The sequence below is a fragment of the Pinus tabuliformis genome, chromosome 6 (genome assembly GCF_031772625.1).
Source record: "Pinus tabuliformis cultivar Carrire ecotype Pingquan chromosome 6, CPIR1, whole genome shotgun sequence".
NCBI lineage: Eukaryota > Viridiplantae > Streptophyta > Pinopsida > Pinales > Pinaceae > Pinus > Pinus tabuliformis.
In genome coordinates this window covers 1376700586-1376722567 of record NC_142292.1, presented here as the reverse complement: position 1 = coordinate 1376722567, position 21982 = coordinate 1376700586, and the positions used below count along the sequence as shown (strand labels likewise).

General features: G+C 39.1%; 1 protein-coding gene across 2 annotated transcripts in view; it reads right to left on the bottom strand.

Annotated features, from left to right (window-relative positions):
• Positions 1 to 871: 871 nt before the first annotated feature.
• The window catches only part of LOC149263760 (Golgi SNAP receptor complex member 1-2-like), a 256875-nt gene continuing 235764 nt past the window's right edge, over positions 872 to 21982 (bottom strand). For both annotated transcript variants that reach the window (XM_089426672.1, XM_089426668.1), the window contains exons 5-6: positions 1431 to 1560; positions 872 to 1336 (exon numbers count right to left, since the gene is read on the bottom strand). In XM_089426672.1, coding sequence (XP_089282798.1) covers positions 1239 to 1336; positions 1431 to 1560 — 228 coding nt within the window. In that variant the 3' untranslated portion in view covers positions 872 to 1238. The remainder of the gene's footprint in view (positions 1337 to 1430; positions 1561 to 21982) is intronic.

Sequence of the window (21982 nt, the reverse complement as noted above, 5' to 3'; positions counted from 1 at the left end):
GTTACAACATATTTGGAAATACAATGTTTATTGTTCAACTTATTCGTTTGAAAAGATTCCATAAACATTTAAAAGCCTTGGTTAGGAAAAGACCATGGATTACTTCGTTGCTGATTGCCCTCAGTCGCATGTAGAACAAACCATTGAACATGAAATGGGCACGAAAATTCTCCCTTCGTTCTTGTAAGGACCCCATAGAAGTAGGAGAATATCTTAATTATTTAGTTAAAAGCAGATTCTGGGGCATAAAAGATGCAACACATACATCCGGGACATGCACCCAGCTAAATTATCCCATAGAAACCTGACCCCCAAGGTTAGTGGCTTCATAATACACATGTAGTTTTTAAATGTTGGAGGGGAATATAGTCATATTATTTGGACGGAGTCAGGCAGGGGTCCAAATGGATGACTTCGGACTTTAGCTTCACGCCTGAGGGTGCACAAAAGATTTGGAAAGTTTGCAATCTAGTTTATGCTGCCTGTTCCATGATTTCCCTACCCATAAGAATATGTATAATCAACAAAATGCCGGTGACGGAACACAACCTTTGGCATAATATTACTCCCTCTTAACTTTCATAGTATGCAGTAGGCTATTTGAGGAAAGTTGCTATGAAAACAATGTTTTCATTGCAAACAAAAAGACAAAGAGACCAAGTTTTCATTTTTTTCATTGTGCAAAACAATACGATACGTTAAAAGGTAAAAAATAATGTATGAAATTAGGTGCTATTCTTCAGATTACATCTCTGAATAAAAATATGATAGTCATTGGTCAACCATGGCTGATGCTACCAACTTGAATTATTAACATGTTATTCAATAATCTATCAGGTAGACATCTGTGGTGGAGCATTTCAGTCTGATAGGAACAGAAATTACTGCATATCATTTAATCATTGAGCTATAAAATTTCAGACAATGATAGGTAGTTGGGCTCAATATTATGAATGTTTACAAGAGAACAAACCAACCAAAAGAATTTTAGATGTGCATATAGTAGGCAGAGCCGATATGCTGCCAATTGTAATAACTATATAATGATGATTACTGTATTGGGCAGCATATTCGTCCAGTTACTCGGAGCATAAACTAATAAATGAATAAAAGCCTAACAAAATACATGGACAAATCTTGGCTTCCAAATATCATTTTCATGACACTTAAATTCAAGATGTCAAAACCATATCTCGACAAACATGATACCCATATTTTTATATGGTCAATCAATGATTTCATTTAGCAATCCAGTAAAGAATGAGGAACAACGTGCAACCAGCAATCACAGCTGAGAGAATGAGTGTATCTTTGGAACGTTTCCTTTTGATGGCTCCTGCATAACTCAGAAAGTGTATCTAAAATGGTTATCCCAAAAATTTAGAAGTTAGAGTACTGGAAAACCAAACCATTATTATTGAGCGAGTTACCTAACAAGCCACGAATAACTGGAAATCTGTCACTTAATTGCTTGACTTTCCCCTGAATTTCAGCGAACAAGGTTCTTTGGGAGCTTAGTACACTTCTGGTTGCTTGCGCTTGACCAATGACATCATCAATCTGAAAAACGAAAATTTGTAACTAAATTTATTCGATAAACTAACTAAAGGAAAAATTTCAGTTCGACTTGCCTACAAGGTATCCATTTCGAATGCATTAAGTCCTACAATCCTATCCAAGGGAAACTAACTAAACTTCTTATGTATTATAAGGGTAGTAGTAACTAACAAATCTTAAAGAAAAATATTAAGAGTAAGCAGAAATTCATCTCCATTCATTTATAATCTTGGTAATTTGAACATTTTCCTTAGTTGCAAATTTGGATTTCATCTTCAGGTGTCATTCTTCTGTTCCCATTTTTGGATACCAGCAACTAAAAAGATAGAAGAATTCAAATTATAACGCACTTAGTTGGCTGAAAGGGAACGTTGTCATCAGATGCTAAATGGGTATCTAGTGCAACAATTTCCCATTTAGAGGAGAATCAAGGACACCTTTCTCTTAAGCAAGGGGGAACATTGAACGTATTCATATTTACTGTTATGTAATATTTCATGCATGGTATTGGAACCTACGTCTAAATGCCATTGTGAATCAAGTGGAGGTAAAAGACACTTTTGAGTCTATCTCATTTACTCATGTTTTCCGTGAATTTAACACTTGAGCAGATATTTTATCTAAAGCAGCTTTGATCAGGCAAGAGGGTAGTCTACTTGTACTTGAGTTCAGAGGAGCCACTTTCATTTCAGGATGTGTTCAAGCCTTGAAATTTGTGGAGAGGCTAGAATACATGAGATCTCCAAAACCTAGAGATCATTTTTGGAAATTCTGCCTAGAAATGACTTAATTAAATTATTAACCAGTTTTTAAATATTTCCTAAGTCTAAACTTAAACTTAGGGAATATGGTTAATTCATCCATATTAATTAAGTCAAGGCATGAATGATCTAGAAACTCACACGAATCGATCCCGAGATTATCCTAGCCGTCAATTATGTTTTAATCTTGGTCGTTGGTACTCCAACAGAGGATTATAAGAGGAGATCATGTGGTGATGGAGAGGAGACTTGAGAGGTTCGATTTTTTAGCAAATCGATTTCCAGAGTAGCAACAGTCAGTTGCCGAAGAGAGAGCTAGAGATCGAAGCAATGTGAGAGGGGCAGAGACAGTGAAGCCGTAGGAAGATTTCCAAATCCTGTGAGTGCATTTGCAGAGAGGCTAACGGCTGGGGCACATCAGTAGCCTCTATAGGTAGTTTCAATTCTACTAGGGAAAGACAAGTTTCAGTGTTAGATGCTAGACAGAGATTTCGAAGGCCAGGAGAGACATTTTCCCAGAGAGCAGCAAACCAAACGACTTGAAGAGTGGTTGATTAAGGCTGTGTGTAGAAGGGACTGCGCTAGGGTAGCGCGGTAGCTGCGCAGAGCCATTTTCGACAGCTCACTTGCAGCTATGGTCAGAGCCCGGATTTGCCTGTGGGGTGGGGGAAATTTCCTCACTAGATTCTTGTCATTGTTTTATCTACAGGATTGCCAATATTCGACCTTCAGATTGTTCTCAGATTATTTCACTGCTACTTAATAATAATAAAACCCTCAGCTGCTGCACCGGTTTTTCCAAGCTGGGTTTTTTCGAGGTCCAAAAATAATCGTGTTATTTTATGTGTGCTAGAATTTCTTCCAGAGTTTATTCTTCCACAGTTTTATTTGTGTAGGTTGCATTGTGATTCATTCAATATTTTGTTGTAGCAAACGGTAAATAAATTGTTAAATTAAATTAACAATTAGGAGAATAATTTCCATTTGCTACAATAGGATTCCAGTTTGGAATTTTCACATGGTAGCAGAGCACAGTTGATCAGTCAGAGAGCTTAGAGACAAAGAGAGAAGGAATTTCGCTGCTCATTGTGGGTAGCAGGTCGAAAATCCAAAAGGAAGCACAGTCATTCTGCCAGGAGGCCGAGTTGCTTGAAGAAGTGCGATTTTTCTAAGAGGGGCAGAAAAATTTGATCTTTCCAGATTGTGTGATTCCAGAGGCAAAGGGAGCAGCCCAGTTTTTTCGTTGAGCATATCTCTCACTGGACGCAATGATTTTTGCAACAGTTTGCCAAAGCAAAGCCAGCATCGGGTGGAAGGAAGAAGAGCACACACAAAGGGAAAATTTTCCTCAAGGAACTTCTAGTCTCAAGAAGTTCAATTTTTCCTTGCAAATCAACAATCGTTGCGAGCAGATCTTCTCACTCCACAAAAGAGTTTGAATAGCATAGAAGCAGTTGAGCAGAAGGAAAGAGGAGATTTTCGACATTTGTTGAGATGGCCACTATTGGGCTTTGTGATCAAGACAAGTTGGATGGGGCTTCCAACTATATCATCTGGAAGGAAAGGATGTCCTTCCTTCTAGATGAATATGGCCTGAAAACATATATTGATGTAGTGGTAGCAGTTCCCCAAGACACAGATTAGCTAAAGGAGTATAGAAAGGAGATGGCACGGGCAAAACGATTGATCTTAGATGGAGTCTGGGATCATGTGGTTTCTCACATAGTTGGCAAAGATATTGCCAAAGAGATGTGGGATGTCTTCTCTACATTGTACTAGGGTACTTTTGAGCATCAGATGTACCTAGAGGAGAAGTTGAGTTGTGTACGAATGCAGAAGGGGGGAGGCATAGACCCCTTCCTCACCAGGGTTCAAGAGGTCCAACCGTCCAAGACCAGTTGTCAGTTGTTGGGGCAGCGCTTCAACCCACGGAGCTAGTGTGATTGGCACTCAACAGTGTCTCAAAGGAGTCACAGGTATTCATTCAAAGTATCTTGGGCATAGATACCTTGGCAAGGTGTGACAGGATGTGGGCCGATTTGCAGCAAGAGGAATTAAGGCGAGCTCTTCTAAAGAGTTCCATCAGTGGCAGCAACAGCAAATTGAAGCAGGTGAAGGAGGAGGAGAATGTGGCCCTCCCATCGAAGGGTCCCAATCAAGAACAGGGAGAGCAGAGGAAGAAGCAGAAGGACCTGTCAAAGGTCAAGTGCTTCAGATGTGGTGAGCTTGGTCACTACAGTACCCAATGTCCTCTCAAGAAGAAGGACAAGGAGGAGAAGAAGGACCAACAGGCAGCTTCAGCAAAGATCGACAGGCTATCCTCCAGGCTGGAGGAAGACTTCACCATGTTTGCTGATATACCTCTAGGAGTGAGGTGGGGAGATTTGGTGTTGTAGCCCCAGAGCGCTACAAATGGGTAGGATCCTTGAGGAGTCCACCTCATGGATCAATTACCTTGCTACAGGGGCACACAGTATTCAGTAGCAGGATGGATCAATGACAGTTAATGCAGTCATATGTCAGAGTGATAGTTGCAGAGACTAGTAGCAGTCAGATGCTGGGAAGCACAGTGCAGAGTTGGTTGTAGTGCAATTGGCACAGTGCAGAGTCAGCAGCAATGCAAATTCTTCAGTGACATTGCAGATACTAGCAGCAGTCAAAGACTCGGGTGACAAGTGCATTATGCTAATCACAGTTGATTCAGTATTTTGGATGTTTTTCAGTTGCAGATGTTGTAGTTGCAGTGGCAACAGATGATAGGAAGTTGCAATGCAGACACAGTGTTGGCAACAGTTCAGCAGAGTTCAACACAAATGCAGCGTAAATCAGAGTTGCGCAATGGCTGGTGGGCAGATGGCCAAACATCAGCAGCATGACAGGAGATGATGTAGAGACAGGGTGTTGCTACAAGATGTGCAGTAGAGCACTAGAACACATTCCTCGCTAAGAGGAAGGATGTGCAATAGAGCACTAGAACACATTCCTCGCTAAGAGGAAGTGTTAATTTTTGTAGCATCAGATGTGTTCTAGCCTTGAAATTTTCTGGAGAGGCTAAAATACATGAAATCTCCAAAACCCAAAAATCGTTTTTGGAAATTCCGCCTAAAAATGACTTAATTAAATTATTAACCAATGTTTAAATATTTCTTAAGTCTAAACTTAGGAAATATGGTTAATTAATCAGTATTAATTAAGTCAAGGCGTGAATGATCTAGAAACTCACAGAGATCTTTCCAAAGATGATCCTAGCCATCAATTATGTTTTAATCTTGGTCGTTGGTGCTCCAACAAAGGATTATAAGAGGAGATCGATGTAGTGATGGAGAAGAGACTTGAGAGGTTCGATTTTTTAGCAAATCGATTTCTAGAGTAGCAGCAGTCAGTTGCCAGAAAGAGAGAGATCGAAGCAGTGTGAGAGGGGCAGAGACAGTGAAGTCGAAGGAAGATTTCTAGATCCGATGAGTGCATTTGAAGAGAGGCAGAAGAACCACAGAGAGGTTGGCGCAAGGGCATCACAGTAGCCTCTAGAGGTAGTTTCAATTTTGCTAGGGAAAGACGGCATGAGGAGTGGTTGATTCAGAGTGTGTGCAGAAGGGACTGTGCTAGGGTGATGCAGTAGCTGCGTAGAGCTAGTTTGGACAGCTCACTTGGAGTTGTGGTAAGAGCCCGGATTTCCCTGTGGGGTGAGGAAATTTCATCACTAGATTTTTGTCAGTGTTTTATCTGCAGGATTGCCAATATTCGACATCCAAATTGTACTCAAATTATCTCACTGCTGCTTAATAATAAAACCCTCAGCTACTGCACCATTTTTCCCAAGTTGGGCTTTTCCGACGACTTTTGTCCAAAAATAATTGTGTTATTTTATGTGTGTGTGCTATGATTTCTTCCAACGTTTATTCTTCTGCAGTTTTATTTGTGTAGGTCACGTGATTTATTCAGTGTTTGTTGTAGCAAACAGTAAATAAATTGTTAAATTAAATTAACAATTAGGAGAATAATTTCCAGTTGCTGCAATAGGATTCCAGTTTGGAATTTTCACCAGTGTTCCACGGGGATGCGTCCCCCAGGGTCGGGTGCGCGCACCCCTCGCACCTCACGCACCCAGGACGGGGGGGGGGTGTCTGGGGAAAATTTTCCCCATGTCCCCCTTTTGGGGAGACACAGGGAGACGTAGGGGGAACGTTTCCCCAGTGTGGGGGACGCGACTCCCCAAAAGGGGAACGCCTGGGCGTCCCCCCTCAAAATGGGCTATGCGTCCCCCCTTAAATTTGCTTGTAAACAATGATTTATGACAGGAAAAACCTAGTATTTGACCATATTTCCCTACTAATACTATGCAATTCATGGTAATGTTAAATTCTTAAAGTAAAAGTGATATTCTCCTTTATCTTTCATTTTCATCATTTTACTTAAATTTTTAACATTACCATGAAATGACTCAGAATGTTTGAGAGTCGTTCCGACCTCATTGGATTTCATATGGAGAAAGTAGAATTTTATATCTCACTCAAAATCTAGCAAACTTAAGAGTTTTTCACGAATTCAGGATTCGATGGATTGCAATGGAAATGTTTCCCCAGTGTGGGGGACGCGACTCCCCAAAAGGGGGACACCTGGGCGTACCCCCTCAAAATGGGCTATGCGTCCCCCCTTAAATTTGCTTGTAAACAATCATTTATGACAGGGAAAACCTAGTATTTGACCATATTTCCCTACTAGTACTATGCAATTCATGGTAATGTTAAATTCTTAAAGTAAAAGTGATATTCTCCTTTATCTTTCATTTTCATCATTTTACTTAATTTTTTAAAATTACCATGAAATGACTCAGAATGTTTGAGAGTCGTTCCGACCTCATTGGATTTCATATGGAGAAAGTGGAATTTTATATCTCACTCAAAATCCAGCAAACTTAACAGTTTTTCACGAATTCAGGATTCGATGGATTGCAATGTTTCCATCGCATTTTGTCATGTACAAGGGTATGGAATTAATATTTAATCAAGAGCACCAAGCCCTCTGTGTACTTTAGAGTGACTTTTAGACTCATCACTCCATTGTTTTTGAGTTTTAGTTATATCAATTTACTATTTCAGTCTTTAGATTTCAATATCTTTTATAGTCTATTTTGCTTAGTACTAGTTAGATTCTAGAATGATAAATGATGAATTTTAATTTTAAATCAATTTAGAATCTAGAATGATGAATTTAATTTTTAAATCAATGTAGACTATAAAATGGTGAATAATGAATATGGATCAAAGTATTTCATTATTGAATCTCGTGGTTTATGGATGAATCATGTATGTATTAGTAACGATGATGAATATGGATCAATGTATTTCATTATTTAATTCAATTATGTATGTATCATTCTATTTATGCTTTCATTATTGAATATGAATTTGAAATATATATATATATATATATATATATATATATATATATTAAAAAGGAAAAAAAATTATATGCCCCGACGTCCCCCCGTCCCCCCTAAATTTCAATAAAATTTGAGGGTACTCCCACACGTCCCCCTTGTGCGTCTCCCCACACCCGCGTCTCCCCTTCTCGGAGTCTTTGGTGGAGCATTGATTTTCACATTTTTCCCCACCATGTCATATCTGACCTTTTCTAGGAATTTTCCATATCCATTTCTTCTCGTCTCCATATCTGTTTATATATATATATATATATATATATATATATTCAATGTTCATTACCATGAATCTCAAATTTGGAAATACCACGACACAAACATTGAGGCTATAAATAGCCTAGAGAGTCCAATTATTATCGTACTATAATCAGATAACAGTGTTAGAGCATCTATGTGGCATATATATATATATATATATATATATATATATATTACCATGAATCTCAAATTTGGAAATACCATGACACAAACATTGAAGCTATAAATAGCCTAGAGAGTCCAATTATTATCGTACTATAATCAGATAACAGTGTTTGCGCATCTATGTGGCTCATGGGGTGTGGGAGATATGATCCACTAGGTTTTGTTTACAGAAATCTTGAACATTGAAATGCTAAAAACGTTGAGTATGTTGAAAGATCAAAAACACCCAAAAATATACTTTCTACATGAGGGTTAATGGAGTTGAATCCACCACCAAACATCCTGAAATGGGGTTCCTACCTTAACTTTTATTGTTAAAATTTAAATTGATGGAAATATAATAAACTTTAAAATCCCATAAATTCTGGGTGTTTCCAATAATTGCTTTCATGGTTTTTCTTTTGTTTGTTTTATGTATGTTTTACCATTTTCATCCAGAAATGTGGGTTTACAAAGATGAAACATTTATGTTTTCAGTGTTCACTAATTTTTCAAGACTTTGGATGAAACAGCAAATTTTCGTTTCCAATCTCTAGTATGGCATTTCCAAATTCTAGATATGGCACAGAAGTGTTTCAGTGGTGAAGTTTCTAAAGTTGCCATCTCCAGCATGTCGAATGGAATTTCAGGCCTCCTCCCTAGACGTCTCTGGTAACACAACTTAATTTGCTGCTTTAGTGGTTTATGTTGTCTTCATCACAATTACATGGGTATGCAAACCTAACAGACAGGACCCTCAAAATGGGGCATCTCCATCTCGGAAGTTGCAATACAACGGTGTATGACTCCCAAGTATGCTGAGTATAACTGTATAACCCTAGGACAAGTAATCAGCTCAATATTGTTTATTGCTTTAGTGGTTTATGTTGCCTCCATCACAGTTACATGGGTATGCAAAGCTAACAGACAGGCCCTCCAAAATGCAGCATCTCCATCTTGGACATAGTTGCAATACAATTGTATATGACTCCCAAGTATGGAAAGTATAACCCTAGGACAAATACTCAACTCCATATTGTTCTAGAATCTTCATCCCATTGATCAGGTACTAACCAGTCAATACTTGCCATACTCCCAAGAATTTCCAAGCAATCCTTAGTATGCCAAGTATCCAAGCCAATACTCGCCACAAAAGTAAGTATTTTCCGTGTGTTAAATGTTCTTTTTGTATTTTTTATACTGCTGAGTATGCCAAGTATGCCAAGCTCTTGCCTCAACAAGCACAATTTGAGTAAATGAATGGTTGCTACGTTCTTGGGCACACACTAATTGGGCAGGGATGTATTGTCATGTCCCCATTTAATAATTTTGCTAAGGGAATTCTCAATTTTGCAATTTTTGGCAGTTAATAAATATTTGGCATATAAACTTATGAAAAGTGGATGAAAAGAAAAATTTATAAAGGTGTCACCCCCAAACATTAGAAAAACCAAGAAATTCGATGGGAAGTGGAAAGTGGGGGCCACTCCAAGGGAATACGCACCCTTTGGAGGAATTTGAATTGGGTGAGAGAGGGAATTTGATGGGTGGAGCCCACAAGGAGCATGAGGGATGGCTAGCTATAAATTGGAGGTGAGGCTCTCATTTTAGGGGCTTTTGATCATTTGACAAACTTTATTGTTGCTCAAGTTGTTCAGCTAAGTCACAAGTGTTGTTGAGCACCAGAGTTTCCCAAGGAGGAAACTCACCCTTCTCTTCAATGGACTATGAGTGCCACCCTAGGAAGGTTTCACCATTGTCTTGTGGAGGCAAGGAGAGGCATAGCATAGGTGCCACAAATTTTTGAGCTAAACTGGGACGCAAAATCAAAGCTACACTATCCTTTGGGGAGTTGATGTCAAGAATTAGAAGCCACGCCATTTGTTGGACACCACTTGCAGAATTTGTTGGAGGAGAGGAGATAATTGCAAAGCTGAGAGCCCTTCTCACCAATATGAATTTCTCTTACTGAGCCTACGCAGTTACTACCCAATAATTGAGAGGGAGTTGTTGTGGGTGGTCTTGGTCGAGGTATTTGGAGTTGGAGGAGGGTTATAAACACAGAAATCCCTGCAGACTGAAATTCATTGGTAGTGGAGAAGCGCTGGGAATTTGGAGTCAATTTTGGAGCGTCAAAATTAGAGAAAACCCTTTCTGGTTTTTTCTGGGTTTTTGACAAGGATCTCATATATCTAAATTTGCAGAATTTTATGGGCAGATTTGAGGGGTCAAATCAGGGTCTCAACACAGCTAGCAGTGCAGAATTACTAGGGCCAGCGCAGATTTCTAGAAGATAAGTTCTTGCAGCTGTTGGGCATTGATATATCAACCACTTGAGGCTTGTAGCTTGCCTTGTGCAAGCCCAAGTGCATTCTTTCTGTTTCACATTGTACTCCAGCACTTATATATAATAAAATTGCCCATATTCGCGTGTTTAGGAGCATTTATGGTTTATTGGTGTTTACTGAAATTTTTATGCTAAATTATCTTGCATGTTTTGTTATCACTATAAATTTTTCCATTAGGAATATTACAGTGTTATCAGAGCATGATCTTGGCCAGATGTGGGGCAGCTAGCAAGATCATGGAGGTTTTTCCCATGCATGCATAGTGACTAGTGAATTTATGGGCACTCCAACGACATAGAAGGGGAAAAGTACACAGGGGATCATGGAGGATTTGATGAGGCAGAAATGAAAGTTGAGGAGTCAAAACCAATAGGTCCTAGAGGGGATGTAGCAAATGGTACAAAACCAGCAGAGAAGCCAAGCATGCACGACGCAACAATACAACGCCCATACATATGGCCAATTTGGTTGGCCTACTATGCCTCATTTTCTGGATGAGCCAGAGAAGGAGAAGCATAGGTCAAGGAGGAGATCATCCTATATAGGAGGGAAATTAGAGGGTGAGAACAGGGTGTATCTCTGTTGGTGGAGACCAGGATTTAGATCTCAGGAGCTTGAGAAGGAGATTGAGCAGGAGGGCACACAAGATGGTGGTGGTCACATCGATATGCACAAGCTGATGGATATTGGCTTAGGGATAGTGTGGTCTACTACTGAGGGAGCATATGCTTCACCCCTGCGCTCACACTTGGGGAGGTGACCGCTAGGGAGTTGCATGATACACTTTTGGCGTGGCAGTCTGAGGTGCTACATATGCATGAGGGACAGTGGATGGTAGACTTCATCTACAGGAGGGTGTCTAGACTCCCAACAGTGTTCAGGTGCATCATCAGGAGTTGGGATAGCAGATTTCACTGTGCGGTTTGGCAGGAGCAGGGTAGATTGGCATGCGTGGGACAAAGTCCTGATACTTGGGGTCCACCTATGGGATACATACAGGGGTCAGAGATGAGGACCAGGTGGGTTCTAGCAAGTAGCAGTGCTACGCAATGGCAGCCGGTGAGGAGTGGGAGTTGTGAGCTCCAATACAATTGGGGGATCCAAGGATCTAGTTGGCGAGTGGATCACTCCACTTCTCGATGGGAAGGGTTACGATGGAGGGTGATCCAATTCTTTCCCAGGCTGACACATGGGGAGTCACTGAGACCTTCGTTATATGGCGAGGCAGGTTGCTGCTCAGGATCGAGGCTAGACGTGGAGTGGTGGACTCGAGCATTGTAGAGTTTACCTGGCAGGTTTGTCCTAGCGCTAATTGAAATAGATATAGTCGTCAAGCATAATCAGTGTGGAGGGTCCAGTACGAGCATGTTGAACAATCGATCATGACCTAGGTGTCACGATGTCAGCAGGATAGGTTCCTTCTACAACGGGTAGGGGATTATGGCATAGCAGTGCTTAACAGTTCAGCGACCCATAGAGGTGAGTTGGTTTCTACAGGGGAAGGTCATCCAAAACTTCGATTGGATTTTAGTGATTCTTTAGTGGCATGGGGGACTACACCAGCATGGAGGGATGACCAATAGGGGGAGTTCAGGGGAAGCTCGTGCGGGCAAGGATTTATCTCCATGGGAGTTGGATTGTATCTTTCGGTGCCCACCCTTCGAGTACATGAGATGGATGACTCAGCAGAGCAACTACACGGGGAGACAGACATGGCTTTATATGATCATGTTGCTTTCTTTACTAATGGTATGCAGAGGGCTTCAAGGGCCTATACCAAGTTGCACAGTGAGTGGAGCAACAGGTGCTTCATGTTGACTAGGACAGCTTGGAATCCTAGTATCGAGGGACTCCTTCATGACAAGATAGTGTTGGGGACAGGGATGACTCAATGGCACATTTGGGACCCCAGTATCATTTGCAGTAGCCATTTGGGTAAGATGATAGAGGGGCACTTGTTCAAGCATTGCTTGAGGACAAGCAATTTTTGGTGGGAGGACTGTCATGTCCCCAATTAATAATTTTGCTAAGGGAATTCTCAATTTTGCAATTTTTGGCAGTTAATAAATATTTGGCATATAAACTTAGGAAAAGTGGGTGAAAAAGGAAAATTTATAAAGGTGCCACCCCCAAACATTAGAAAAGCCAAGAAATTCGATGGGAAGTGGAGAGTGGGGGCCACTCCAAGGGAATACGCACCCCTTGGAGGAATTCAAATTGGGTGAGAGAGGGAATTTGATGGGTGGAGCCCACAAGGAGCATGAGGGATGGCTAGCTATAAATTGGAGGTGAGGCTCTCATTTTAGGGGTTTTTGATCATTTGACAAACTTTGTTGTTGCTCAAGTTGTTCAGCTGAGTCACAAGTGTTGTTGAGCACCAGAGTTTCCCAAGGAGGAAACTCACCCTTCTCTTTGGTGGACTATGAGTGCCACCCTAGGAAGGTTTCACCATTGCCTTGTGGAGGTAGGGAGAGGCATAGCACAAGTGCCATGAATTTTCTGAGCTAAACTAGGACGCGGAATCAGAGCTTCGTTGTCCTTTGGGGAGTTGGTGTCGGGAATTAGAAGCCACACCATTTGCTAGACACTACTTGCAGAATTTGCTAGAGGAGAGGAGATAATTGCATAGCAGAAGTGAGCCCTTATCACCAGTACGAATTTCTCTTGCTAACCCTATGCATTTACTACCCAGGCCTACGCAGTAATTGAGAGGGAGTTGTTGTGGGTGGTCTTGGTCAGAGGTATTTGGAGTTGGGTTGTTGTGTGGGAGTTAGAAGGGAGTCAAGGGCAGATTTTCCACTATTTTGGAGGGTTGTAAAGACAAAAATCCCTGCAGACTGAAATTCACTGGTGGTGGAGAAGCGTTGGGAATTTGGGGTCAATTTGGAGCGTCAAAACTAGAGAAAACACTTTCTAGGTTTTTGACAAGGATCTCATATCTAAATTTACAAATTTTATGGGCAGATTTGAGGGGTCAAATCAGGGTCTCAACACAGCCAGCAATGCAGAATTATTAGGTCCAACGCAAATTTCTGGAATATAAACTCCTACAGTAGTTGGGCATTTGATATATCAACCACCTGAGGCTTGTAGCTTGCATTGTGCAAGCCCAAGTGCACTCTTTCTATTTCACATTGTACTCCAACAATTATATATAATAAAATTTCCCATTTTGGTGTGTTTGGGAGCATTTCTAGTTTATTGGTGTTTACTGAAATTTTTTATGCTGAATTGTCTTGCATGATTTTGTTATCACTGTGAATTTTTCAATTAGGAATATTACATGTATCCAAGCATGTTTTAGACATACTTTGTGGGTTGTGAACAATTGGCCATATCTCCAAAAGAATCATAAAAATTTTAGAAAATAAATAAATAAAATAGGCAATGAACAAAAAGGAAAACAAAAAAGGCAGGCCTCCCGCACAACTCTGATACTCGCATAAAATTAAAACACAATGAAACCCTTACTTTAACATCTTTTAAACACTTATGCAGCATCATTAGTTAGCCAAAGACCTTACAACGTATGCAATGATTTTTACAGCATGGGAAACAATTTGCACAGCATAGGCAGTGTCAACAGTGATTTTATTGTATGGGGAATAAATTTCTAATGTTGGCATGGTTCTTCCAATTGTAGGTAGAATTTTTCTTGTGTGGATTGAAGTTTTTCATAGTGAATTGTGTTTATCATTCATGCTTATTTTTTAACTTGTCTCTTGAGTTTTTCTCGTGAGGGCAGAATTTCTTCTCATGTGGCCACAATTTCTTGTAATGTGAACTGAGATCTTCACTTGTAGACTGCAATTTTCAAGTGTACACAGTTTTGCACATTATGCAATGCATGGGGATATATTACCGCAACAACATACTGGAATACACATTTTTTTACCATGTTATGTTGGTCTTCATAAATGGGCATCCCACAATGATCATTGTTGAAATCACAAACAGAAAAAGGGGATCAAATATAACCAAACGCCAACCCACAAACCTGCAGTAAAAAGAGAAGAAATGGCACTAAAGAAGTGTGTGAGCATTGAACCAAAAGTGCACTAGAGAGGAACATGCTCAAGCAAGAGTGCACTATACATGAGATGCACAAATGCCAATAAAAGAGAAAATAGCCAACCAGAAGATAACAAAGACGTTGTGCCCACAGATTTAAAGCACTTGTATTAGAGAGCCTTGGCTTAATAATCAAAAAATTTGATTAACAAATGAAGCTTGAGTGGTAAATTTATATTAGGTAGGGCATCCTCCCAAGAGGACTATGGACCAACATAAATAGGGACACATTTCCCACAAGGGTTACTAAGTCTACATATCAAAGTTAACTGGATCAACCTTAACTACACCTAGTAACAATGAAAGAATAAAGTGAAGTACACTAATGATACTTACAAATGGGACATGACTACATGTACAGGTTGCACCATTATATTTCCTACAAGGGTTACTGAGCCTACATATCAAAGTTAACTAGGTCAACCTTAACCACAACTTGTAATACAATGAAAGAATAAAGTGTGGCTTCAGCCATGATTAAAATTTAGAAGTACACTAATGATATCTATGAATGGATCATGGTGGCATGGCCACATGTACAGGGTACACCAATAACTCACGGGGGCATGGAGAGAAGTCATTACAAAATAAGATTTGCTCCCCCACTTTAATGCTAAGTGTTGTCGCTCAAATTGTACAGGCACGATGCGACAATGATCAGGGCGGGGGTTGTCACTCTGATCCTCCCCCTCTCCATTCTAACCTTCTTCCAACAGCAAGCTATGTGGGGTAGTCCCTATGAAATGTGAAGATGAAAAAACTCGTTGGCAACCAACAAGTCCGGGAGACACAACTAAATGGCCTAGCAACTTGGTTAATTTAGCAAGCTTAATGATTAGATTAGGTTATCTTGAGAGACCAGTGCCTTAATGGAGTCAAAACACTTGCTTAATTGAATTATCTACCAAGCTACCAGATGAACAGTTGCTACTTCAGGATGCTTCACTATCCTATATGAGATGCAACACCTAAAAACTAAGTGAGATGCAGGATCGTGGTTTATTTTAAATTGGATGCCCAATTAGGTGAATCCTTCCTCCTCACTGTTTTGAGGCTAGTCTCTAGAGTAAGTTGTGAAGAGAAACCAAGGGAATGCAAGCTATGGCTTGATTAACAATCCCTCCCCCTAAGTTCTAACCACCTAATGCCTCCGGCGCTACAGAGATTGTGGCTCTGACGACTCCAAGGTCACTGTGTTAATCACCAAAGAGGGTCTATCCTTTGCAAGCTAAAAGAGAAAAGGTGGTTCTATCTTTCTATCAACCAAGCTTATGCTTGGAGGTAAATTGATTAGTGCAGGACTATGCCTAGAAGCTAGATGCAAGATGACGGAATGCTTCAATGAGATTATCAATTAGATTAAGTACTCCAATAAGATAAATTATTTAAATTCACACGCTTGTAGTGATCTTCAATACGAGAGCAATTAAATGAAGCACTTAAAGAGCAATTGAACAAATATCTTGATTCCAAGTGAAGCAAGATAAAAAATTGCAGTGCAACATAAGTGCACAATTATTAAAAGATTACTTATTCTTGCGCTACTTAATGTTACCTAAGAACAAACTGAAGCACTTAATGAGACAAGGCTAACAATTAGGTGAAATGAAATTAACAATTCCAATTAGAGCTTATCAATTATGTCAACAAGACCTTATCTTATGATTAGCAATATTATTCAGTGATTAGGCAAGTTACCACTTATATCATAAACCAATGAAGCACATTAGATGACAATAGAGACAAGCTCAAAATGAGATTGCTAATAGTGATAAACAATGGATGTGAATGCAATGATGCAAAGATGCAAGAGGAAAGTCAAGACAAGACTATTATCAAGATACCAATGCAACTTAAGACATTAGAGAGCTCCTTTTGCAATAACTCATTGTTATAGATCAGCAAACAAGTTACTCGATAGCAATCCAAAAATCACTATTTCAATGATAGACCTTTAGCAATTAGAGAGATGACCTTTAGACTTGTTAGGCTTATTAAAATTTTATCCTAGGGACTGATCTTTAAATCTGATCAAACTTCTTTAACAGTGATAACAGTCCAATATTTTGATTGCAAACGAAGAAAATTAATGACCAATTCAACCCTTTAATCAAAATGATGATTTCTTAGTGTATTAGGCTTATTTAGATGAGTTTTTAAGAGCAATATATCAGCAATTATGTTGTTGTAACACTTATATCAAACTTCTGCAATATATATCAGACCTCAAGAATACATAGGACAGCCAACATAAATCAACAAGATTGATGAATTAAACCCCTATAATCAAAGTATGATGCCTTATATGAGTTATTAGCTTATTAAGGGGTTACTTTGGCTTATTCTTTGATTTGTTTGCCACTGCTAACAGAAATTCAGATTGTTGTAGGTTATTATCCAATAGATGACAATCAATTATATGCCAATATGGACTCTTAAATGCAGATATAGAAAAGCCAGTGCGCAAAGAATACTTTTAATGCCAAGAAGAACAAGTTAGGCTAGGAAAAGACCACTGAAACCTCTAAATCAAATCTCTAAAATTTATATCAAACCTCTGAATATTCAAATCTGTCAATTGTTAACAGAGAGATCAGCAACTTTTTGACAAGATCTATTCACATAAATGCATGAAAAACAAAGCCAAAACACTTATAATGTTCTTGAGATTAATATGTGTTGATTTTAGAGTGTTTTTAGCCTTGTTTCTCTTGAATTTAAGGTCTGCAATAAAATGTTCAGATCTGATTTGGTTTACGCCGCAAGTGAAAGAGAAGGTAAAGAAAGGGATCAAACCCTCAAGGCCTCTAGGCCTATGTCCAATGGTTGATTTAGCTAGCCACGGCACCAATGAGGCTAATCTTGGTCTCAAATTGCAAATTGTGGGCTTGCCAAGACCTGCAACTACAAATATAAGTCTGAAATAAAATAGATCAACCACCAAAACCCCACATCCAAGCTATAGAATGCCCTCTAAACCCAATGGCTAGGCCAATAATGGTCTTTATGTTGATTTGTGTAGCTTGGGAGGTACTCCAAGCTCTAGGGTTCGAGGTTTGGAGGGCAAAGCACCACAAGGGCAGCTTGTGGGCTTGGAACCCAAGTGTGGGGTTTTGCACCCATCGTGATTTGGGTCACAACCGTGATGGGGGTACAACATGTGATGGAGGATGATAATGTTCGATGATGCGATTCAAACGCGTCGAGAATCATATGAATCCAAATTGTCATTAGAGAGAAATGAATTTTTGAAGTTGACTAGTAATTATTGGTTACCAAATCATGTAGGCTTGGTGTAAAAGCAGTCCAATAGATGGGTCTCCTCATCAATTCGTTGAGCCTTCATATGTGTATAAATATGAGGTGAAGAGATGTGTTTTACAGAATCCAAGATTGGGCAATACACACCAAAAGGAGCTCTGAAATTTTCGTGAGGCTTAGCCGCAGCAAAGGAGTTACAAGGGACAACATTGAGGAGCCAAGGACAGTGTAAGGGTTTCAGTTTGTTGTAGGTGACAGCGTGGAACTCTAAGGGTTATTTGAGGGATGTCTAAGGGTTGTCTTGGGTGTGGATTGCTGGGAAGATAAGGCCGCAGATCTGGAGGGCAAAACGGAGTTGTGATGCAGTGACAGCAGTGTTTTGTTGTGATGTGTATTGGGTCAAGGAGTGACCGGATTGGATCAGTTTGTGAGCAGCCTGTTGATGCCATGTATATGACATTTCGAGGTGGTGAAGTGTCATATTAGGAGCAGATTCAGCAGTGAGTGGATTGGGTGTCATAGAGCTGATTGGAGGGCAGCGAGTTGGCTACCCAAAGTAGCCCTAGAGCAGTAAACAAGAAGGACGTTGTTGGTGCGTGATTGGGTGAAGTATTACAGCCTTATGTGCAGCACTTTGATGGACGAAAGTGACTGCTAGATTGGCAGATTGGAGCTCGGGAATTAGGCCTACCCAGAGAGCAGTTTGATGAGCCTGTGTTCATTGTAGCAAACGTGACTTGCAACAGTGATAGGAGGCAGCCCTCTTGGAGTCTCGATGTGTAGATGCCTTGATGGACTAAGGCACTACTAGTGAGCAGAACGGGAGCGAAGGACCGGCAGGTCAAGATACGACGTAGAAGTCACAGCGACATTTGTCATTGTATCTTGTATACCATAGGCTGTTGTATTATTCAGATTTGGTTTAATATAACGGAGATTGGTGATTGTACATTATTAAACAATTTTGTTTAAAATTGTGTATATTGTGCATATGTCATTTACTGCTTTATATTTCCGTTGTGCAAAGGAGCTTATGGTTGAGATTCTTGGTTTGGTAGCGTCAGTGATTTTAATACTCTAACCTAGACCCAAGGTAGTGGAAATTCAACACTCTAACCCATGAGGCTAGGCCAAACTAGCCTCAAAACACCAAAACATGCCTTTAAACTCAAGAATCCACCTACAAAACAACTTCAAAAATAATTTGCCCAGAAAAACCCCAATTGCTATAGCAAAAAGACCCTCTAAGGCTAGCGGCTTCCTCTTCTAGGCCCAAAGTCCATATTTGGTGATATGGGTTTTGTAGATCGATGCCTAATAAGGGCCTATATACTTTGAAGCCCCACAAAATTTTTTCCAAAATAAAAACGCTAGCCAAAAAATGGGTAAAAACCCTCAAAACCTAGTCACTAGACAAGAATCTTTAGATATGCAAAATAACTCACTTCTCCTTCAAATCGATGGGGCTTTCACCTGCCAAAAGTCTTTAAACACAAAATCCTCACAACTAAAAACTAAATTTAGAAAACCCACGTTAGATAAATACAAAAATATATATATAAAATATCAAAAAATCCCAAAAGCCCCAAGATCTACAAAAAAATAAACCAAGGGTTAGAAATAATATTCACAGCAAGCTCTCATTAGCAAAATAATTCTTTTTAGCCCAAGATCAATTAAAAAAAATTGAGAATTTTGAAGTAAAATTTATGGATGATTAATTTCATAAGATAGCCAAGCCAAAACCCTCCTGCAAAATAATTTACCAGAATGAAATTTTAGAGCCCAAACAAGGTCAACGTTGCTCCACAATACAGGAACTTGGAGCCCAAGGGCTAGCCGCTAGCATACTTGTAAATCTCTATAAATTCTTAAGATAAACCATTAGCTCATATGGTGAATTAGATCACCTAAGGTACTTGTATCAATAGAATGTTCTTATCACCAAGAAATGAAATAACAGTTTAAAAAAATCATTTAGCACAATATAGGATAAACACATAGCCAGCACATACCACAGATCAGCAAATAGAAGAACACCATGAACTGAACCCCAAAGTCTTTCTATTATGATAAAAAAATGTTCCCAGTAGAGTTGTAGCCCAATACAAAAAATCACCTAATCCAAAGATGGGAAATACAAGCTAAATGGCTTCTTCATGTCAAGAAACCCTACCAAGTGGAAAATAATGGCTAGTTGGCTTGATCCTTGTCAAAATAATCTCAATTGTCGAAAATAACTTGATCATATTTTAATCTCCATTGTCAATTTTTTTTTTGAGGAAAAATTTGAATCTCTTAAAAAACATTTTTAATTAATCCAAAAATTAATATTTTGGATTAATTTCTTCAAAAAATCGACTTTGACTTAACCACAAAAGTCCAAGGGCTCAAATTTTCTTAAAATATCCATTTTTCCCTTGGTAGAGGACCTCCAAAATTTTACTTCTTTTTGACCCACCAATTTTTTATTATTTTTCACTTGCAAAGAAATTAATTTCTCTATAATTAATTTTTGACTCGAAATTAATTAAATTTCTGGCTTAGGATTTTTATTTAATTTAACCACAAAAATTAATTAATTGACTCTAGAGGAGATTTAATAATTTTTCCACCCTCAAATATTTTAGCCATGGTGTCTGATTGCGAGGGACCATGCACTAAAATATTTTTACATCAAAATAATTACAAATTCAACCCTTGAAAAGGGAAAACACCTTTAGACATAAACCCTCAATAATTTACCCAATTTTGTGACACAATATGATATAGTATGAAACCAAGTGTGCTTATAATAAAATAATTTAGCCATGGTTTTTTATTGTGAGGGACCATGCACTAAAATTATTCTTAAACACACTTTTACATCAGACTCGATAAACACTAGGACTCACCTAAGACCTTGTCAACGAATTCCACCCTAGCTTTGGGGTTTAAGCTGGAAGAAAAACTCTACCAATTAGGTGTGTTTACAAACACACATAATTCGGGGAGGTTAAAAAACTTCCTAGGATGAAATCCTTTTCCAAAATCAGAGGCTTACCTAGGTGTTGTTACATAATTAAATGGTCATACTAGCATCATTTACAATAGACCTTGCAGAAATTGGGTTTACAATGATAACTTCATGCTGGCAGATGACTTTGATCTTTGAAATTTTTTCTCCACTTCTTTGTACATTTCTTTCTTGGACTATTGACAAAATGGTGGACAACACTAAACAAAGGGCCCCATCATCCCCTTGAACTCCATATCACCCACACCAAATCAATTCCACAACTAAGTGAAGTTGATATCTATGGGTTGGATTTTTGAAAGAAACTGAAGTGTAGTCCATCCAAAGTAAGACATCATAAAGAGAAATATCGAGAGTAACACATTGATTTGTTGAAGGTACCACGAGTGGCTCAAGCTATTCCTAAAGCTGAAGAAAATTGCACATCTAATAGACCTATATGACAATGTGGAAAGTAGAGATCCATTGTAATAAACTCATATTCATCCATGGAAGAATTTGAAAATTTTGTAAAGGATTCTATGGACCTAAGTAGAATCCCAAACAAAAAAAGTGAGTCAACAAAGCTCCCTCACACGAACAAGTGGTCATAAGCCCATGAATGTTGCTATGAACTGAAAAACCGTAAAACCAACAACTCCCAAAACATAAGTAACGTATCTGAATGTGGTGGGTCAAAGATGGTATCATCACTTCCTTGATCAAGGGATTGGCACAATAGATCAAATGGCTAGATGTACACCATAAGTTATTGCTAAAGCATCACCATGACAATCGCTATCACAAATTGTTACTGTTGTTGTTTGCAAGATCTTCAATCCCTTGAAAAAATGTAAATCAAGACTTGAAGACACAACGTTCCATATGACATCCATTGCATATAGAATTATTTTGTATCAGATTTTCCCAAATATCTATAGCCAAGTTGAATAGGGAAAAGAGTTATTCTGAGGCCATTAGGTTAAGAAAGCTTTGTAAAGTCTTCAAGAAATGCCCTATATAGACCAAAGAAGGAAATAGTACCAACTCTTCCAAGATATGTACAATGTATTGTTTATGTATTTAGGGCAACACAACCCAAACACAAACCTAGAGAAATATTATTGCAAAGAATGAAAAAGAAGAT